General features: G+C 43.1%; 1 protein-coding gene across 2 annotated transcripts in view; it reads left to right on the forward strand.

The window, feature by feature from the left end:
- SERINC5 (serine incorporator 5) overlaps nt 1-22,155 on the forward strand; it is a 44,330-nt gene that overhangs the window by 4,855 nt on the left and 17,320 nt on the right. Inside the window, exons 2-5 of one of the 2 annotated variants that reach the window (XM_080370879.1) lie at nt 10,034-10,201; nt 17,303-17,481; nt 17,778-17,860; nt 20,747-20,840. In XM_080370879.1, coding sequence (XP_080227005.1) covers nt 10,034-10,201; nt 17,303-17,481; nt 17,778-17,860; nt 20,747-20,840 — 524 coding nt within the window. The remainder of the gene's footprint in view (nt 1-10,033; nt 10,202-17,302; nt 17,482-17,777; nt 17,861-20,746; nt 20,841-22,155) is intronic. The other variant, XM_080370880.1, reaches the window with a different exon arrangement.

Here is a 22,155-nt window from a genome sequence, read left to right on the forward strand (position 1 = left end):
AGGAGAACTACGAGCCTAGTAAGGGGAACATTTTGCCCCAGGAGGTGCCAACAGCCAATTAATTGCAATTCAGCAGAATGAGACTGTAACTAAGGGAAAGGGAAAGGCAGCAGGGGAGATCATGACCACTGACTGACTCAAGGAAGAAAAGACTCACCTCTGCCACCCTCCCTCAGATGTGGGTAGTAAATTGAAAATACACTGTGTACTATTTACTCTTGTAAAAAGACAAAGCCAGAGATACATAGACCAGTAGAAAACTGCCATGCATAACTAATTGCTGATGGTATCTTTTAGGCAGAGTTTGTAAAATACACATGCGTAACTGGGCTATATGAATACTTTTCTTGTTCTCCTGGGCTTTGGGCTTGCTTTGTGGAATACCACTTAGCCCCTAGCTTTGCACAAATCTGTAATAAAGAAACACATACTCTTTGTGTCAATTGGCTCTTGCACACTGGGTGAACGATTATGTTGACAATAGTAAGATAACAGGGATTTGAATGCATAGCTAGACATCATAAGTGTTGTGTCATTTGACCCTTGCATTGCTAGGTTGGAATCCTTCCCTTGGCACTGCATAAGAGGCAGAAGATACCCTTTCTCATTCCAGGTAGAAGACCATCTTTCTTATTCCTGCTTGATTTCCCATTGCTGCCTTCTTTATTCTTTTAACCTTCACTTTTAAGGGTAAGGGGATACTTCTCTGTGGAAGGATCTAAGTCCTACTGCAGCTATTATTTCAGTTTTTGCCAGTGTAGGTATTCCAGGATGTTTTTTCCATTACTGAGACTCATTACAGGGGATGCACTCACAGTTGTGGGTGCAAGACACACATGTTGCCAGGAGCAGTTGAATGAAAGCCTGAACTATGACTACAGATCTGGTCTGGAGCTGATGACTGCTGTCATCCCAAACACATGCTAAGGCTGTTCTCAACTTAGATGTGGTGTTCTCAGCGTAGCCATGTGAAGATGCTTGGACCTTAGGTAGCTTCGAGGGTCCTTCTCATACCTGAGTTCATGGTACTTCCACTTCTTGCTCAACAGTGTGGGCTTTAATATGCTTTGGCATATTAAATATCTAGCCTCCTAGATTTTTAGGCTGTGATCGACCATTCTGCTGACTTGAATTTGACCTACTGCATTGTTCAGGTCGCCCAAGAGAGAGGCTTCAACATCAGCATGAGCTATGCGTGAGGCAGCGAGGGACTGAACCAGCCGGAGCTGGGCGGGCTGTAGCGTTTACTCATGACAGCATGTGGAGTGGGGGTGGGGGGGAGGTGTCTCCACCTTTATTTTGAAGGGAGCCCTGACACACCTAGCAATCTCGTCGTCATTTTAATTAGCAATAACTATGCTGGGATGCTGTTTGGAGTTTAGTGATAGGAACTCCCAGCAATTAGAAATGGCATATGCTCAAGTATTTAAACATATAAATGTACACAGTCCGAAAATGGAAAGTTTTGCACCACTTTCTGTCCAGTAGGACTCATCCAAATATTGACATATTTTTTAACCTGTCATTTCTTGCACTGAGTTTTAACAGGAGCCATTCTTAATGTTTTCTGAAGAGACCTGTCTCATGTGGTGGGTTTTTTTTCCATGGCTTTTTATGTCACTGACAAACCTGTAGTTCGGGAGTACTATTCAAGATACTTATTGAGTGTCATTGTATTTAAAAATGGTCATCAAGAAGTAAGCAAGGGGGAGATGTGTGAGCAGGCTACATTTGGAACTGGCTAATCTGGAAATGTGTGAAGGTGGCTGTTGTGACACTGATCTAAACTGGAACCTTTTATTGGCTTTTGTCGCTTTGTAATGTCTCCCCTCCCCTTCCCCCCCCCCCCCCCCCCCCCCCAAAAAAAAAAAAAAAAAAAAAGTAAAACAGCTGTTACAGCTACATGTTTTTAAGTCAGTGCATACAGAAATTTCATTTTAACTGCTTCTTCGCTCCAGTGGTACACAGACTTACGCAGTTGCTGCCCTGTACTTGGTTCTCTGTCCCTGGTGATGCACCACATTGCGCCTGTGTGCCATTCTACCTTTGGAGTCCTGGTCTTGAACATCAAAGCTAACCTGGAGAAAATCTGCTTGCTGTATGAAGTGATGGCCTCAAATTGTCAGATTTTGCCATTGCTGATTTGTCTTCCGTCTTCCAGCTTCTCTGTTCATAGCTCCTCTGCTGTGAAAGGCAAGGAAGTCACTGCAGCATGAGCCTGAATGACCTGCAGATGAGAAAACTGAAATACGAAATGATAGGAAAGGACAGTCGAACCTGTCGCCCAGCGGAGGTTGCTGTCCATGAAGATTGTCAAGGGATCAATGCAAAGAAGCTTCAGGATCAGGTCACTGAAGAAAACAGTGGCCTATTTTAATCAGTGACCTGAGAGTATGTTTAAAATTGCTCCCGAAATTGCACAGGCATGATGTAAGGATAAGGACTGGTGGAGTGGAGAGTACTGTTGAAGGTGATGTAACCCAGATGCCCTGACCCCAGTGCAGATAAAATCCACCTCTGAAGTACTGCCAGGTTGCCTGTGCAATGTGTGCATGGGAGGCAGGTTGCTCCTTCAGTGTAGGGTGCTGTGGGGGAATCTCGCCCCCTCTTTGGGTGCATGCTTGTACTGTAAAAGCTGGCAGAGAAACTCTGTAAGACTCATTTTGGAGTTTTAGAAAGCAGGCATTCTTTATTGCAGCGCTGGGCACACATGCGAATAGTTTCACAAAGATGAGCATGCTCATTGCCTGAAATCACATAGGTTATGTAGTGTTCAAGTTCTGCATATTCATTAAACCATTTGCATACTCATGATGCTTCCCAGTATCATCATACATATACTGATTCCTGTTAATACACCGTGCATGTGCCATGAAATGAGCCAGTGGTCTTTTAGGGGTCTCTAGTGGTGATCCATAGTCTTCATCACCGTGTCCGCTAGTTGACCTCAGGGCCCACACATGCTCACAAGGGGTCTTCTAGAGGGTTATGCAATTATGTTGCTCTTAAGCTGGTTTGTTTTAATTTATAGCCTTGTTCTTGTTATCTCTAGGAGCAGGCCTTGATTCTCTTATTTATTACTTTCCTCAAACCTCCTTTTCTCACCACAGAAGGCCACAGCTCCACATTCAAAAAGGTTATAGTGACCTATTCTATCTTCTAACAAAAGGTTAGTAAAGCAAAAAGAGGATATTTTAGCCTACATGCTGGGGAAAGGAGTGAAGTGGCTTGCTGGTTTGCTTTGCAGTTGGGCTGCTGCTGTGATTTTGTAGGAGGGACTGGGGAAACTTGAGGGGATGCAGGGGGAAAAAACCCAAACAAGTTAGGTGCTGGGATGAAAAATCTTACAGCCTTCAAATGAGATTGAGGGTAAATGGCTTGGGTTTGTTCTTTGATGAGTGGGGAGAAAAGAACAGCTAATTAAAAGGCTTTCTAAGCTGGTGAAGAAAGCCTCAGCAAGAACTAGCACCTGGGAACTGTAGCAGATAAATTAGAAGGCAGGTGGTGGTCTCTGTTTTTAATGATATATGTAAGTAACCAGAGGGACAGACAGTCCACTCGTACTGCTGTCAAATCCAGATGGTCTGTGCTAATGGAAAATAGCTGTAATACTGGGAAGCTGGGTGATGTGGTACACTTGTGAGAATCAGGTCAGACTAAACAATTGTCTTAAGTTTTCCAAAATCATCTGGAGAAGAGCAACTAGGCTGTTTAAAGTTAGACATTTTGCAGTGACATTATTTTCTAACGTCGAGCTGAGTCACCACTTAGTAATGTTTGAACATGGAGACAGAAGCGAATTATCCCCCAGTTCAGCTTAACTCCAGCTGTATGGGTACCTGGCAGCGGCTTGCCTGTGTTTTGGCTCTTGGCGTAGCTGTCCTAGATGCTGCTTTCTTGCCTAGGTTTTGAGCTGCTTGGGGCTATATGGCAGTTCTGCCCCATGGTGCAGGCAGCATCTAGGCTTGCGTGAGTTTTCTCTGAAGTTAATTTTAATTTTGCAGTTTGCAGTGTGAGGTGTGTTCCCAAAAACAGGTCATGAGTTGATTAACTGGTATGCTGTTCAGGCCACAAAACCTCTTGGCTTACGCCATATGGAGAGTCTGAATATTAAAGAAGAAGCAATCAAAAGCCAGTTAAGTCAGACAAAAGACAAAATAAAGCCTCTTTGGTTAATTTAGGTAATTCACAGGGACAAACCACTGTGTAATCGTGCCACTAGCTGAAGAAACCTTTGCAAAATGTGCATGCATAATAGCAGGGATTTTCAATAATAGTCTGAACCCAACTGCTAACAGTTGGGACACCTGGCATCAGGCATCTGTTGTTTTCATGAACCAGTGCACTAACAAAATGGTTGGCTTGCTAGATGCTCTTTCCTCAAGCTAAAACTCCAAGGGCAGGTATATAGCTGCTTCAGGATGTTATTCATGCTGGGCTAGGTGCTTTGTTCTCCCAGACTGCAAGGATGCTGTGTGTGAGAGTAGATGTTTGGGTGTTTTTGATAGACATTGCTGTTAACAGCTCAGTGGCTGCATTATCTGCGAATCTTATGGCCCAGATAATGCTGGTAGTCAAGTAATCAAGCAGTGCATGAAAAACTAAGCTGCTGTGGGCCCCAGTGAAAAGAAGATTCAGCAAGGCACATTCCTGTGCTCTGTGGACAGGCTGGAAGGCATGCAGTCTCCCTGGCCGCTCCAGCCAGGCAGTCACTTAGGAGGGAAGAGATGAAATGCTGCTAAGTCTTTGTTTCATTTAAATATGCAGCTTTCTTTTTTTTTTCCCAATGTGCTCTTCTTCCCTTTGATTTTTGCGATTTCTGCTGAAGTCTCCCAAAAGGAAGAGTGCTTTGTTGTGATAAGCTTGATACTTCCCTATGTTTTTTATGCTTTTAAAATAGCATAGGTTATTTTAGGCAGCGATCCTGAAACTCCTCACTTTGTGTTAATGGCTGCGCAAAATACTTTCTAAGACATTTGAGATATTTTTGGAAACATCTGTGGAAAATACCTTCTAAAAATGACACTGTCTCTACAAATCCAGTAGGCAGGACATGTTCACTTTATTTCTTAGTCTTGTATGTAAATACTTGTGTGTGTGCTTGATGTTACCATCATACCTCATTCCACTGATTTATCAGGTTGGATCACAGCTTGCAAAAATCAAGGCTTGCGTGTGTGGCAGATGTTAAGTGTATGTTGGTGGAGTGTTCACTGTAGGGAGCTAATAGCATGTGCACAAGTTGGTAAGCCTGCTTTTACCCTGCTTTGTTAACCTGTAATTCTTGTAAACCATAGGTGCTCTCCGGGCTGGCATAAGATGGGAGTATGCAAATATGTCCAGGCCTGCCTGTACTTGGAAAAGTGGTTTGCATGGGACCTAGGGCAGTTAATAGACTGCTTGCTTATGCTCCTCACCCTGTGGATGTAAAAACTGTTGTTCCTATGCATTGGCAGGAACCTACTGCACTCAAATCAAACGAGGTGGTAGGAAAATGCCCCTGAAACATCTGTGCAGGGAAGGGTCAGAGCATGTGGAACTGTTGTGAGACATTCACCTCTGCTCTTCCCTCTTGCCTGTGCACTGTGCCCTCACTTGACATGGTAACTGTTTCTGCTGTTGCATAATAGATCAGCAGCTGAGAAGGACTGATATATCATCTTTTCTGCACACACCCCCCACCGCCCACACCCCCTTTGTTTTTCAGCCAGCAGGTTGCTTTATTTGGCTGCCCCCAGCAGCAAAAAACTGTCAGGGCTGCTGAGGTGCTGGTGCCAGGGTGGGAGTGAGTGGCCTGCAGAGGAGAAAGGCGGAGGGGCCCTGTGGCTGCTAGGCCAGCCTGGCTACCAGAAGAAACGTCTGTGAAACAGTGCTTTGAATGTTTTTTAACAGAAAAATTTCCCACCCAGCTTTCCACAGCTGCTGTTGTGAAACCACTCAAGTCAGCCATCGTCCAGGCAGTTCAAATTACCAGCCAGTCTGTTCTCGGGTGTGCTAGGCTTTCCTGGTTTGGGGTCTCGGGCAGGCGGGCGCTGCACCCTCCCCGAGCGCTGCAGGAGCAGCACCAAGCAGAGCAGGCAGCCCGTCTACTGTGTGGAGGCCTGACGTCGTGGTGGGTTAGCATGAGGGGGCCAGTTGATCACAAGTATTTGCGGAAAGCATAAATATTTGTGTAGCGCTTGTAATTATTGTCAGAGCGTGGTGTTCACCTGGTGAGGATATGCAAAGCTAGAGCCTGGGTGGCTGCGTTTGCTGCCTGACTTGTGGGAGCCTTTGGATGAGAAAGGCTTGCTGCAGCGTGACGAACTCCGGCCAGAGCAGCCTTGCTTTAGGATGCCGTTGCGCTGGGCTCTTGGGAACCCTGGGCTTGGAAGGATCCTAGGACTTTGAGGGAGCTTTGAAGGTACAGACAAGGATTTTCAAGGCCTGCCTGCTGCCGGCGATCACAGATTGGGTTGTCTGGGTTGTCTCTGTCCTGAAAACCACACAGTGTCCTTCCTTCTGCAGAATGCGTCCTTTGGAGGAGCTTTTGTTAATGGTCAGCAAAATCTGTAAAAGTTTTATGACATTGCTATCTGTTTTTTCACAGCCCAGTTTTTTAACGTGGGAAGAATTTGTTACTGGCTTACAGTTCTGCACCAGTGGGTCCTGAGCCCCTGGCCAGACCCTCGCTGCAGTCAGAAGGTGGAGGTGAGGTGAGATGGGCCATGCCTGCGGTAAAGTGTGTGGCATCAGAGAGACTGCATAGTTTAGCTGCATGTAGACGGCATCCTTTTCACAGAGAATTCATTGTATATGTGGGCTTTGAAGTCTGTCACCCAAAGATACCATCTTTGAAACCTCTTGGGTCGTGTTGTGGCAAGTCGTACTCTTTGGGACAAAGACTGTTTTCATTTATTTTTAGGTAACACCTATTTCATTGTGGCCCACTCTGGAATGTAGTTAGTCATAACCAGAGTTTTAAAAAGGGGAAGAAAAAAAAAACACCCCAGCAAAAAAAAAAAAACCCCAAACCACTGAATCTGGCACTGTGACTGAATAACCTAACCAACTTTTTATGGTTTCCATGGCCATTCAGAGTGCCTAAAGGAGTGCATCTGAAAAAAGATGGAGACGCTGGTATTTTTCACAAATATTGCCAATTTATAGGGTATGCTCAGTATTAAAAACTGTCATTAAAATCTCTCAAAGTAATGTAGAGCAATGCATAAATGACTTGTATATTCCATTTAAGTATTTGTTGCTTTAAGTAGCAGCTCCAGGAATCCCCATGACTGGAATAGCAGACACGTTGCTGGATACAGATGAGATTTCACTGGCAGAGCTATCTAGCACCTGGCTTAGGAAAATGTTGTTCCCCTTACAAATGCCAAAGCTACATACCTTTTTACTTCTATACTATAGTTTTTAATGTTACGGTGAGTGGGGCCTCCAGTTGGAGTTCATCATGGATATGTTGGATCTGGCTGACAGAGATTGAAAGGACCTTTAGTCTTAATCTTTTCTGTTTTTTTTGCATAATTCTGAAGGGGATGGATTATACTTGTCTGGTATGTTTTTGTTTGGAAATGTTACTATTGTATTTGTTTGCTGAATCGATAACTTGCCATAGATTCCTTACTTCTTGGGCATATATTGATGCTGTAAAAGTTAATTTAATTTCACTACATATAAAAAATAGAATTGCCATTCAGCCACCACTGCCTTCTATTTTGAAAGTATACTTACATGATGTGCTTATGCACGTAGTATTTTTAATTTCCAGCTTTGGTGCCAACATGAGCCCATTCTGTTTATTTGCCACAGTTGGAGCTTTGTGTGTTTTGGGGAGGATTTCTGTTTTGCAGCAGCAGCAGTTTTAGCAGCTGCATGCTTTGAGGCCCCGTCTCCTCTGGTGTGAGATCCAGCGGTGAACTGAGAGAAGGGCAGTATGGGAGCCGGGCTGGACTGTCTCCATTTTATGTCTTCTGCAAACTGAAAAGCTGTTGTCAAGTGAGGCAAGCTACGCTACGCCCTTTCTGTGGGGCTAAAGGCAAAAGCTTGAGCTTGAGTGTTGCAGCAGATAGTCAAGGCAAGAAAATTTTAAGCTGGGAGTCTTTTCAAAATACTTCAAAATTTTTTGGGGCTCTGATCAGCAGGTATGGTTGTGAGGCTCTGTGGAGTTATATCAGATGTGTGTGTCTGCAAATACATGTGAAACCCCCTTATCTGGGTTGGACAGTCATTGATGCTGGCAGAGGAAGTGTGCTGGGAGGGAGACGGCGGGTGGTGGTTTGGTGCCTGAAGGCACATGCAAGGTAGTGAAGTTTGCCTGGACAACTCAAATGTGGCCCTTCTGCAGTTTTAATCCTCTGGCAAGGGCTAAAAAAAGCCATCCATCTTGTACAACTGCTTGCAAGTGTGTCCTTCGAACTACTACCCCGCAACTCCTCTGAGGCCAGAGGAAACACTGGGAGAAAGCTGCTTCGGTGTGCTCGAGTCCCTGGCACTTGCAGCACACCACGCCTATGCTACACGCTAGCCGCAGGGAGCCCCTCAAAAATGTGAATGCTGAGGGGTGAAGTTGCTCTGGGTTGGCAGCAGTGAGACCTGGAAGACGGTTCCCTGCTCTCCTGGCTACCTGCCGATGTCCAAAAATCCATATGGCTACAGCTGCTGGGTTAAGCACGGGAGCCATGTGAAGCTGCTGGTTATTGCAAGGAGGGGCCTGGCAAAGGACTGTGCTACCATATGTATAAAAATATGGCTTCTCTGTATATTTTTATATGTGACTTTCCTAGAAGTAGAAGGCAGGGGAGGTGAATTCATCCTCTTTCAAAGTTAATCATACTATTCACAGCAAGGCAATAATAAGCATCAAGCCTGATCCCTTTCAGGGTTTATTCAGTACCTTTCTTATTCTGGAATAAGGAAATTATGTGCTTTCTGCTTGGTTTTTATCTTGGTGGACCCTCAGCTGCAGGTTGAAAAGAACTAAAATACGCAAGGAATCCCATCTCTAGTAACGTTTAAACATTGGAGACGGTATCAGCTAAAATTGATCTAGTATTATTTTCCCTGCAGCTGTGGGGGGTTTTGCCTTGCTATCTTGCATGTGGAATCACCGCTTTCAACTTCGCAACAACTAGAGTGTGTCTCTAAGTAACTGTGAAGTTGCATTTCTTCTCTGGCTTTCTTCAATTCAAGGTGGTGCTATTGTATTTGGGGTCCTTCAAGCTCAGCTGTCTTTTGCCTTGTTTGCAGTAAGCCAAGTATTTCCATATTCTTTCTCTACTGTCCAAAATATCTAGAACTGTTAATGTAGTTTCATATTTGTTGGTTTGAGTTTGGGGTTTTTTATAGCTGTTGTCTGTTTATAAAGCCTTCAGGACAACTATCCCAAAGTGTGGCTTAAACAGTTTTCCGTCCCTTCTTTAATTTACTCTTAAGTCTTTAGCACCATAAAAAGTTCTGTAGGAAAGTTTGTTTGTTTGTGTTTGTACCAGAAAGGGCACCTTAAAAAAGAACAGTATGGTTCTGGTGACTTGAAATGGATTGTACAGCTTGTTTTGAAACAAAACCTTCAGCTTGTCTTAATAAAATAGTTTTGTGTGTATGTTAGAAGCAAATAGTTTTGGAGTCTGTGTCATCTTGTGCAGATTTGTTTTTTCATTGCTGAGCGTGGAGAGTGTATTGCAAGAAATAGGTAGAGCCTAATCATTGCAGTGCCTTTTCTGCTGGGTGAAACATGTCAGGACCATGAGCTGCACAGAGACAGCAAAAAGTGGAATTAAAAAATTGGAAACAGTTCCTCCTCATCCTCTTCACTCTCATTCTTTAGTGAGTGGGAAAGCTAGAAACTGATGTGCTTAAACTTACTGACTTTTGATAAACAAGACAGTCTGCTTCCACTTAAATGCTTCTCAGCTGGGAGGAGAAGACTTAAGAAATTCTGGTGTTTTACTGGAAATCTCCCAGCTTCCCTGTCTGACTTTTTCAATAGAAACCTAAAGGCAGTGATGGAATGACTTGTGGTTTTTGTCTTGTTTTCCAGTTGGCCTGCTGCTGCGGTACTGCTGCTTGTTCCTTGTGCTGCAAATGCTGCCCCAAGATAAAACAGTCAACCAGCACCCGTTTCATGTATGCGCTTTACTTTATCCTCGTGACTATCGTCTGTTGCGTCATGATGTCAACAACAGTAGCTAACGAAATGAAAACGCATGTAAGTAAGAGGATGAACCCACTGCTTCCCCTGGAAAGAAACAGGGCTCCTTACACTGCCCTTGATATGTAGGGGTGCTCCCTCAGAATAGGCAGTCAATTCCCTCTTCCACTTCCAGACCCAGATGGGATGATCTGCTGTGCTCAGGCTCTTCCTGTCAGTTGCTCACCCATCCAGTGTGTTTCACAACAGGAAGAGTCAATGATTACAGGACTAGCAGCCTTCCTCCTTTTTCATTCTGCATAAACATGCTGCAGTGAACCCATCCAAGGTTTGCTGTGTGGGTGTATCACTAGAGGTTGTTAGGGAACAAGTTACAGTAGAGCAAATTGGTTCAGTCTGACATTTAGTTTGTCTCTGGCAACATGTTTAGTACAGGAGCAGCAAATTACAAAGTAACTCTTCAGGTACTGCATTTATGATTTTATCCTGTCTTCTTGGTGCTGTGTGACAGACTCCTGCAGTGCACAATGCTGCAGATCCTGTACAAGGGGTTTTCTTCAGTGTGTTGAGTCATTGTGTTCATATGGCCTCTAACCACAGCAGATACTGTACATCTCTGATTGACTTTTTAATTAAAAAGCTTCAAAAGCGTGAAAGGATCTGTGGCTAAAACTAGATTTTAAAACTCAATTTTTTTTCAGACTCTCAATATAACTTCCCTAAGCTAAATGCTGGCCAGCTTGCTTGTGGTCATACACTAGACCTGTTGTACCACATCTTTGGTTTGGTTTCTTAAGCCACCCAAGTTGCTCTCAGCAGCACAAATCCTCTCTCTCACTCTCTACAAACTACAAGAAATCTTTTTTTTTTGAAGTGGAGGCAACAATGGCTGAATTGCTTAATTCTTAAAAATTAAGTTTCTGCACCAAAGTCAGCATCAGACCTGCTTCGAGGTTGTGAATGTGCTTTCCCTGGAGGTTCAGAAGGATTCCTTCTCTGCAGGCATCTAGTTGTTTTGTGTGACCCTGCCAAGAGGAAGTACCTGCTCCTGGGTGCACAGTTAAGGCTGTTTCCTCGTTTAACCAGTTGCTGGTAAAGTTGATGCCCTCCTTACCTTCTGCACTTGACTTCCAGTTGTCTGTGAAACGCTTCCTTCCACAGCAACCCAGATACAGAAGCTGGTGGTAGCACCCTGGGTCTGCAACACAGATGAACCAGTGGGCTTATGACAAGGCTGGTGTGAAGGTTTCTGTGTTCTGCTGCCAGTGACCTTTCTTTCTTCCTGTTGTACCTTTCTTGTATGTTCTGTCTTAATTTTCTTTCATATAATAGTGCTTTGCTTGAAGTATCCTAGTGCCATCTTTGTGCCACTGTCTTACCACCAGTCACTGGAAGCTGCTGACAGCCTTCTAAGAGCACCCAGGACAGACATGATGCTTGCCTGGGAGCTGCAACCTAAAAACTGTTCAACATGTGTGTGCTGAAATTGTTTGCCAGGAATTATTTTGACTTACTAGATGCTTAGTTTGGCAATAAAGTGAATAACCCAAGGAACTCAAGTGTGTGGGAGACAAATTATGTGCTCACGTCCAAATTTCATAAAGTCATTTTCCATCAGAAGTGTGGTTTTAATGCAGCTTGTATCCCTAACAAAAAATACTGGCTCTTTATCCAACAGAAGAGTGATTCAAGAAGCCTTCAACAACATGCTTTTCAGTATTGCCAAATTTATTTTCCAGTTCATAGGCTTGAAAACTCAGTGTGGGAAGAAATGGCACAAAGAGTAGCTGTTAGTGTGAAGTGGAAAGATAATCACCTTCTGCATTTAGAGCACTTGATGTCTTTAAATGGGAAATGGGCCATCTGTGAGTAGGCTTTCTTTATCTGCTCTCTAATTTAATAATTATGTTCAGGGCCCTTAAGAGTTCAAAGACTCTTGAAGCTAATTCAGGCCAGTTGTAACAGAGTGCACCTTGAAAATGTTTATTCAGACTAACCAGTCTCAGCTTCCCAATGATGAACTGTCTTTTGAAAGTGCTGGGCACTTACTGATTCCCTAGCTTTTGGTTGGACCGTGAAGCACTTATAGGTCCTGAAGCCAGATTACAAGGAAACACTTCGCATGGTGCTTCTACGACCTCACCCACTCTTCCTTGAGAGGAGACAGAGTTTTAATTAATTTTTATTAGATTGTTAAAATTTTTGTATTAAAATTAAATTTAAAATCTTAGTGTGGTCCTTTAGGGACCCATAATCTCGTCAGGGAACCATTTGTCTGCTTTAACTGATGTTTTGCTGAAATTATGTGAAAGGGATCTCTCTCTCTTGTCAGTTAGAGGTTTTTTTTAGTTTATTTGCTATAAATTCCCAAGTCTAAAATAGTTCTAAAAGTATTTATTGTAGCACTTCGTCCTTTGGTATTATTTTGAGAGGGAACAGCAGCAAATGGACTCTCTTATGGACACCGTGAACAGAGACTTTTAAAAAAAGTTTGTATTTGTTTTGCAGTATTTCTCTATCCCCATGGTCATGCATTCTGTTAAGTAAAACATGTTTAGGACAATTTTTCAGTTCCTAATTTGCAGGTGCCAGCCCAGAGCTGGGGAACTGGTCTGTGCCCTGCAACATGGCTGGAAAAATGAAGCACTGTCCCAGGGAGCTCAGCTTCCATCCACATCCTCACCGAAGTTGGCAGGTGGACGAAGCCGTGTCAGTGGGAGGACATGCTACCTGTGGAGTATTTAATTATGGTTTCAAAACCTTGGTTCCTAATCTAACCTGCAGCGTTTTGAGGACGTTGTATTTTGTGGCAAGCCTTAACAATTGAACAGGGTCTTTTGGGAGAGATTTTTTTCTCTGTTGTTTTCACTGTTTTTCCCCATCTCTTGAGCTGTTTCTGCACCCATGGGACACCAAGAGGAAGAGGACCGAAGAATTAAATTCTGAAAAATGTGCAAAGAAACCAGGGCATTTTTGTTTGATCTCTGGGGAAGAAGCAAGAGGCAATGGAGGGGTAGGGAAGAGTGGATGGTTTTGACCAGGAAAATATTTGGATAGTAGTGTGTAGAATAGATTTCAGAGGAACAAGGTTGTGTATCAAGGCAAAAGATGGGGTAGAGCATCAATCAAGATGTCAGAGCCTCAGTGATGGGGACAGAAAAGACCAATATGCATTTACACAAAATTGTTTAGAGACTTGACTCTGTTCCAAAATGAAGCAAAGCAGAACCCAACTTGAAGAAGTGCTTCTGTGCCTCAATCTATATATTATGTCTTTTCTTCAGTTACTCTCTTTTTTTGAAAAACAGGTACAACTTTACTCACAAATGTTCTGTTGAAGCAAAACTCGTGTTTCACAGGCTTTGAAAGGATAATTCAGAGAAGAAAAGGGACAGTATTGTTTTGATCTGTCAAAGTAGTGTTTTTGTTTATTTTTTAGATCTATTTTTAATATTAAAGCTGTTTCAAAACTGGGGGGTTTACCCTGAAAATTTCCATGTCCTATTCAAATAATGAAAGGAAAATAAGAAAGATGTTTTCAGGAAAATGAGCACCAGTAAAAAACAGTGCAGTTGTGTCAAAACATTTTAGTTCTAGATTGTTACATGTTCTGGCAGAGCATGCTTTCAGGCTTGTTTCCCCAGCCAGGTTTATATTTTGGCCCTTGATTATAGTATGTTAAAAATCACATTTGCTACCAAAAATGAGTTTTTTAAGTGCAGATGCCCATTGCCTATTTCTGATAAGAATTTAGCCATAGATGCAAGATGGCATATGTTTTGGTTTGATTGTTTTTTTTTGGTTTTCATTTCTCAGCTACTCAGGACAGGCTCTTGTACCCATTTTTTTGCCCTTGTCTCCCCCTCTACACAGATTTTCTTTCATCCTTCCCCTATTTCCATAACAAAGTTCATTGCCACATTCTCATTCTCCCTCTGTTGGTTACGTCCATACAAACACAGTCTCCTTTGGGCTCTGCAGGCCCATTTCTACACATTTCTTCTTTCCTATTCCCCCTCTGATGCTGTTTCCCATGCTCCTGAATTCACTTTTGGGTACAGACAGACCCAGGCTCAGAGGTGGCTAAGCCCCTGCCAGCTGGAGCCTGGATGCGGTGTGGCCATGTTGGCTTGCTTCTTGCACTCCATTTATTTCAGGTGTCAGCAACTCACAGTGACGGGAAAGCAAGTTCAGGGTAGTCTGTCCCTGTTTCTGTAGATGTTGCTATCATCTCAAAATGTTTTGTTTCAGTGCACTTGGAAAATTGCCAGCTTTGCTGTGATAACATCATTATTGTGCAGCAACAAAGGCCTTTACATTATCTGAGTGGATACTGAGTTTCTGCAGCAAGAATGCTTTATCCCCTACTCAGAGGCCAAAGAATTTAACTTACGTTGCTTTTAACAGTATAAAAGTAGATATTTCACTATGTCAGACTTGGCAGATAACTAATCTGTGCCTTTAACAGCTGGCAAAACTACCCAGCAAATGGAAAGCCTAGTAAAGCACATAGGCTGGGCAGGCTGCTCAGCAGCTGAATGTGTTTCAGAGATACAGAATTAAAAAAACCAAACAAACCAACCAGTCTTTTTAAACTTTCGGTGAAGAAGTCATACAAGCCTTGATAAATTGTTCCCAGCCGTAGACCATCCTGCCATGAAAACATACCCTTTTCATTACATCAGCCTTTTGTCACCAGCATTGTGCTCATGTTTATTATCTGTCAGGGTCCCCAAGAGTTTGATTTTATTCTTGTTTTGTTCCTTCAGGATCACAAGTCTCCAAAAAGGGCATTCAATCCCACAGGACTATTCCTGTGGCCATCACTTACTGGTGCATAGTGTTGCACATACTGCGTGATAGCTGAGCTCTTTGTGGCTGTGTAGGCACAAACTGAGCTATTGTTCTTATGAATCCATCCATTTTCTCTCAGCCAGATCTGTAAGGAAATTACTACTAAATGGAGGAAAGAACATAGAGGGTCAAAAATCCCATGAAGATCTCTGTAGAGACCTATGCAATTAAAGAAGATACCCATCAACAGTTGCCCAGAGATTAATTAGCTGTTCTTAATTAGCTAGTCAATTAATCAAGTACCATGACATTTTTGGTTTTGTTCTGTAGGTCTTATAAGCAAAATGCTGCTTGGTACTAAGTACAGCTCTTAGAGAAATCTGTCTCCTTGGTCTGCTATCACCTGTATCAAATACCTAATTTTCTCAGAAATATTGTTAGTTCAGTATTATGCTTCTTTTTAATCTCTGCTGACTGATGGTCATTGTAAGCAAAGAACAGGAAAGCATCAGCTGATAGCCCAGTTGCTTTCCCTAGCATCACTGTGCATCGATAGGTCCCTTTAATTATTCCAGTCAATCCATTTGCTTGTTTTGAATGCTGGTGCTTTTGCCAAGTCTGACGTTTCATTGCCTTTCAGCACCTGGGAAGGGTGTCACTGATGCTCCAGACAATTTCTCAGGAGCTGTCTAAAGACTCTTGGATGTGAGCTAGCCACAGCTACTTCTTTACTGTCCAGCTTCTTACGCTGGGGCTACTCATCTGTGAGTTCCTTCTGGAAGACCATCTCAGAGTGGCCCATTCTTGTAACATTGAATCCATTCTCGTAACAACTCCTAACGACATGCAGCTGTGTTGAGACCTGCTTTTCATCTCCTTACTGGTTCTAGCCCACCTAGGATCAGCTCAGTACTGTAGTTAGGTTTGCTACCCTTACCATAGCAACTTGGTGCTGTGAGCTGCTAAAATATTTCCTCTTTTTGGGAAACTGCTAGGAGGGTTGTTGAGCTCCTGACTGGTTTGGATTGCTGGTATGGGGTGGGAAGTGCCATACCCTGCTGAGGGCAAGGCTTTCAGAGCCTGGTGGCTAGAAGCCAGCAGGTCACGTTTATCCCTTGTGTCCTGCATCTTGGATGGCTTTTTACCCAGCTGGGAACGCTACCTGATCGCTTGCTATCAGGTCCTGTTTGTTCTTTCCCTGTCCTGGTTTTGTGTGCTGACCTGCCTGCTGAAGGAAGGAGAGACTCCTATCTTTGCTAATTTCTTGGAAGTGTTCAGGAATGGTGTTGCCCACAATCTTTGTATGTCTGTTTTTCCTAAGCAAAATCTGGCCTGGCTGAATGCTTTCTGAAGACTGATTCCTGTTTCCTTTGCCCAGGTTATTTATTTGTGCATGTTGTGTCCTGGCACACATTGCCTTCTCTCTCCTCCGGTTACCTGTGCAGGTAGGAGCAGTCAGCTCCAGATAAGTTTGATGTGTTGCTCAGCTGGTCTCACCAGCCTCAGCTGAAAGCTGTGAGTGTACAGAGAGGCCCTTCTTTCTTTGAAGCAAACTATGGTTTTCTAATTAAATGCCTGTACTTCGGCACGGCTAAATGACTCCCTGGCTGCAAGGAGAGTGTCTGCACAGAGACACCCCACAGAATTGGGTCCTGGCCACACAGACATGCTTTTTTGAGCACCCAACATCATGTCTGCCTGGCAAAATTGAAGCCAAAATGTACCTCTGTTTGCTTTGCCCTCATGGCGAGAGCAAGGCCTCAAAGGCAAATATTTAATGAGTCAAGAGAAGGGTGGAATTCTTCCTGTCTGTTAATTTAAAAAAAAATCAGGGCAACTGGCACAACTCCCTTTTGTTGGCTGTGACAGAGGAGGGGGAGGCTGGCTGCCCCTGTGCTGCTTGGGTGTGCTTCAGTCCACGTTTTCACTGAGGGCAGCACGAACCAGAGCTTCTTGCCCTGCAGCTCCATTCGTGCCCCTTCAGCTAGTAAAACTGCCCTATGGTTAGGTAAGATGGATTACTGAAGCACTTGAAGTATTTTGCTGTAAAGCATGGGAAGAGAGGAGAGGGTCCCCCGGGTGAGGAGATCAGCAGTAAGGGGCAGGTATAGCTGAAGGAAAGGTAGGTAGACTTGTACCCCAAAGCATCTGGAAGGACTTGAGATTGGAGGCTCTGGAACACTCCAGTTCCTTATAGCATACATTTCTTTATGTCCCTTGAACCCTTAACTCCAGGCTGGAGCCTGTCAAGAGTGAAAGGTGTTAAATGAAGCCAGTGAAAAGTTGGGACATAGACATAGACATGCTTGGTTATGAGGAGCCCTGTGTCCTATCTAACAGCTTGTAATACGTTGTGCTTTTCAGATTCCCTTCTACAAGCAGATGTGCAAGGGTATTCAGGCGGGTGAGACGTGTGAGAAGTTGGTGGGATACTCTGCAGTGTACAAAGTCTGTTTTGGAATGGCCTGTTTTTTCTTTTTGTTCTTCTTGTTCACCATCAAAATTAACAGCAGCAAAAGCTGCCGAGCATACATTCATAATGGGTAAGTACCTGTTTGATGGCTTAATTTCTAATTACTCTTTACAGGTTTGTGCTACCTCATTTCCAGTTGGGTGTAGTACTAGGCAAAAACCCCAAAATGAAACAAAAGCCTATTTTACTGCTTTTGTGAGGAGTAATCTAGGCAAGTGAAAACTAACTAAAGTGGCTATCTGTCATCAAAGACTTTTTTTTGTCTTGTTGGGTTTTAAATTGAGTTTTCTTATGGTACATTTGTTGAAGACCTCTAATTCTTATTACAACCAGATTATTTTATTTTTTTCCTGTCCTCTTGTCTAGATTCTGGCTTGTTAAACTTGTAATTCTGGCAGCAATGTGCTCAGGAGCCTTCTTCATTCCTGATCAGGACACTTTCCTCAATGGTATGTCCTTCTTGTTTTGTTACGCTGCTTCATTCTGTACTACCTTGTGAGTGGTTATAAATCCTAAAGGCCTGATCAACATGAAGATTGCCATATTTCTTCAAATAAAATCAGTATATTCCAGATGCAGAAGGATTATTTGGAGTTGTTTGGGGGGAACTCTGTGCAGTAAAGAGCATAATTTTTTCTGATCAAGAACAGGCCAGATGGGTAGATAAAAATACCACTGCCATGCTGTCTTGCACATTAAAGCAGGGAGCTGTAATGGTGCACAAGAAATTGTTCACTTTAAAATGCAGAGCCGTGTTAGTTTGGCTTGTGCAGGTAGCTCTGCCACAGCACAGCAGCCAGTGTTGCGTGGTGGAGAGGTGCCAGTGCTCAAGGGGGCACGGTGACCTGCCAGGCTCTGGTGCTTGCTGCCTGGAAACCTGCAGTGTTGCAAAAGAATTTGGGATGTTGATAGCGTTCAGACCGGTGGCGTAAATGCAGTAAGGTAAAATTAGATTTCTTGGGGTGTGTTGTGAGTGCTCTGCTGAGGATACTGTGCCTGAAGCACTGCCAGTTTTGGAAGATGCCCTGGCACTGCATGAGCATGCTGATACTGGCCCAGCACTTAAATGCCAGTTCTGGGGGGAGCCTTCTCACAGGCCTCTTGTGGTCTAGGAGCAAAAATCCCAGTGATACTGGGATAGGTTTGGGCTCTTCAGTTTGCTGGGTACTTGTAAGCCCTTAAGCCTGTTGAGGGTGGGCAGGTAGAAAGGGGTGGGATCAGTAATGCAAAGAAACAGTTGGGTATGCTGCCTGCTTCCACTAAAGGCTTGCTTGGTTACCCGTGTTTTCAACACCGATCTCCTCTAGCTGGGGTGTTTAAAAGGGGAGGAGGAAGGAGTAACACAGGGGAAGAGAACAGAGTGGGCAGACGTACTATGAGCACAGTGCTCTGGGCAACTAAGGTAAAAAACACTTCAAGTAAACCACCGGTGGGGTGTAATGCAACTTGTTGCTCTTACTGTTTGTTTGGTCTTGGTTCATTTTGATGCCCCAGAAGTGAAGGGCTTCTTATCCATATTCCTATCCTCCGTGATGACACGGGATGACTGTATGTTCTTAGTGTCTAATCACTGTTTGGATTAGAAACATGTAGTGGTACAACACATTGCACTCATGGTCAGACTGCCTACCATCTTTGTAAGTGACCCTTTTCATGGTGAAAATTCTTCAAGAACTGAAGTGTTTGGGGAAAAGGGGAAACAACTTCTTGTGCTCGTTAGAGTGGTGTTTCTCAACAGCAGTCTAACCTAGTGTAGAGATACAGCATGGCAAGCTTTCTTCCAGAAATTAGCTCTTGACTTTTCTGTCTCAAGCTGTATTCCTGCACATCCTGCTGAACCGTCCTCCAGTCAGCCCCTCAGTTTGAGATTTATAGATGGTTTGGGTATTTTGTGGTTTTGTTTTCCCTTTATTTCCCTGCCATCAATACATTTGCACTGTTGGGTTTTTTTTTCTTTTTAAGCCTTCTTCCAGTTTGCGTATATTTTCAAAGAAAAAAACCCAAACACAGAAAACCAAACAAAACCAACCAAAACAAACTCTTGCTATGCTTCTCAAGCTTAGCAGTTTGTTAATAATGAAGGAGTATTGTGTGCAAGCACAGGTTTTGGCTGGGCTGTAGTGTTAAATCTACACTGGCCATGCTAAATTTATATGTGATGGATCTAAAACGTCTTGCAGTGTCCTGCCTGTGGCAGTGGGATATCATGAAAGTCTGGCTATTTAATTACTCACTGCATTGGTGGTCTGCTTTTTCCTGCTCTGCCTCTCCCGAACACATGCACACACCTTGTTCCCTGCATATTTTTATATGTAGTTTTTTATATGCTAGCTTTTTTTGGGTTTTGTTTTGTTTGTTTGAAGAACAGCATGCTTATCAAGTGCATATAATATGCTTAGCAAAACCAGACAAATAGCGTTTCTGCTTGCTTTCAAATAAGGAGGTTATGGTACAGTAAAAAAAAAACCAAAAAAAATCTCTACATCTTCTGCTAAGCGTAACGTGACCTGACTGTTCTGTTCTTCCACTTCACTCCCACAAGCTTTTTTCAAAAGGAAAACACAATGGTAGGATATGGCTGAATTTCACTAGTACACTTCCTTGGTCATATTCAGTGAAATCAGCTGCATGTTTGGAGCCATTTATAGCCTATGCCTGGGCAGCACAAGCTGTATAAGCAACTGAACATTTAAACAGGTATCAGTATTTCCTCAGACACTTCTGATGTTGCAAAATAGAGGTCTCTTCTCCAAAGTTTCCAAATAGCTACCCAAATACAGTATATGTAGGTCAGTGGTTAAGTAGTCAAGTAACTTGTCTGAAAACTAGTCAGTGAGTATCAAGTGTTCCCATCTCTTTGGGAGTGGCTAGGGACAACATTTGTAAATAGATAAGCTCCACCTTTGTTTTTCTGTGGTACTGGAATCTGGAAAGGAAGAAATTGCCCTAGTACTGGGTTCCAGTACCTTACAATTTCAGGGTTTAGATGCCTGTGAAAATGCCTTCACACTACCTCCCTCCCACCAGTCACAAATAAAGGTTTCAGTAGTTTCTGTCTGAATATAGTAACTCAGTCTCCGCAAAAATTCTCTAGGTTAGGGAAACTCAGTAAATGTCCTAACAGGCTTATTTTGAAAGTGTGGCAGGTTGCAAGCTGATTACATCAGGGAGGTAAGCTTGAGTTAGCTGAGCTAAAATCTCTCATCTCCTGCTACATCTGTGGGCTTGGGATATTCAAACAGCATAACAGCTTCACTGCATAGACGATAATTCCATTTTATCCTAAGGGAAAGGTGACTGCAGTTTGACCTATTTTCTGCCCCTCTGCTTTGCAGCCTGGCGCTACGTAGGAGCAACAGGAGGTTTCCTTTTCATTGCCATTCAGCTCATCCTGCTTGTTGAGTTTGCACACAAATGGAATAAAAATTGGTATGTGTTGGGCAAGTAGTTATTTCTGTAAAATTCTGGTGGACTCCTGAACAATAGATTTCTTGTAACAAAGAATTTAAAAGTAGCATGGATGTAATTTCTGAAAGAAGACACTTTAATGTCAATATTTAGAGCTGTTCATCTTTGCTACATCCACTTTCTCCTTCCTCAGCAAAGATGTTTCCTCCTTACTCGCTTCTGTTCTGGTGATTTATTCTTAACTGGAATTGCTCATCTTCCAGTATGTAATAGTGTGTTGGGATGCAGAAGTGTCTTACTTTAAGTTGGTTTATATTTTGTATGAAAATATACCTGCTAAGAAAGAGAGGGGTGCAAGGGAATAAAACTGGATTTGCAAAATGTAACTGTGAGCTGTGTGCAGTGATGTAAACTGGTAAATCCTGCTTTTTTGTGTCAGCTTAATGCACATTAAATTTTTTTTCTTGACATGAGAACTGCTGCTTTATCTTCAACTTTTTTGCTTTCATCTACATAATATTCCATTATCAATCCACATATACCCCGTTTTGGCATTGACTTTATTTTTGGTTTAAGCATATTTGCTATTGCCTTCCTAGGCCTTAGCCTTTAATACATTTCAAATATTTAATTTGTCCTCCCACATATATGTAGTATCCTCTACCTCCACCTCCATGCTTTTTGTCTTTCATTTCTTCCTCTGCAACTCTTTGCAGTCCTCTCTTGTTCTAGTTAGCATACTGACTGCTAAGAGTTTTAGCAAACCTTTCTGCTTTGTCAAATACCTGTTTTCATGGAGTAAGGGGTAAGATCTCCTTATACTGCAGATATTTTTGCTGTTAATTACAGCAGCTGCTTTTCTGTGGATGAAATATTTCCAACAGCAGCATTTAACTTCAGCACTCTCTACATTAGATATTCTTTTGAAGTAAGTGATGTTTCCACTAAACAAAACAAAAAAAACCCAACAAAAAAAACCAAAACAAGATCAAAACCCGAAAAACCTCCTTTGCACCAAAAAGGTGTCAAAACAACTTTTTTAGTTGCTACTCCTAAAAAAAACCCCAATGATATTTCCAAAAGGTGAAGAGAGGAAGACAAGATGGACAGCTTTAGCTGAGGGAGACTGGTGGGATAGACCCAAAGGGGGAGGACGCTTTTTGAGCAAGGGGGTAGTAGAACTGTCCAGGTAGTGCAGGGGCCAGAAGAGCAGCTGTGCCAAGTGATATGCCTTTGCTGTCCTTGTGTGAAGAGCACCACCTGCTAGCTGAGCCTGGGGCGTTCCCACGTTCCTGCTGAGGAAGTCCCTGAAGTATTGAGGTGAGATGTGCTGACA

The sequence above is a fragment of the Falco punctatus genome (genome assembly GCF_963210335.1).
Source record: "Falco punctatus genome assembly, chromosome: Z".
In the NCBI taxonomy this organism is placed as follows: Eukaryota; Metazoa; Chordata; class Aves; order Falconiformes; family Falconidae; genus Falco; species Falco punctatus.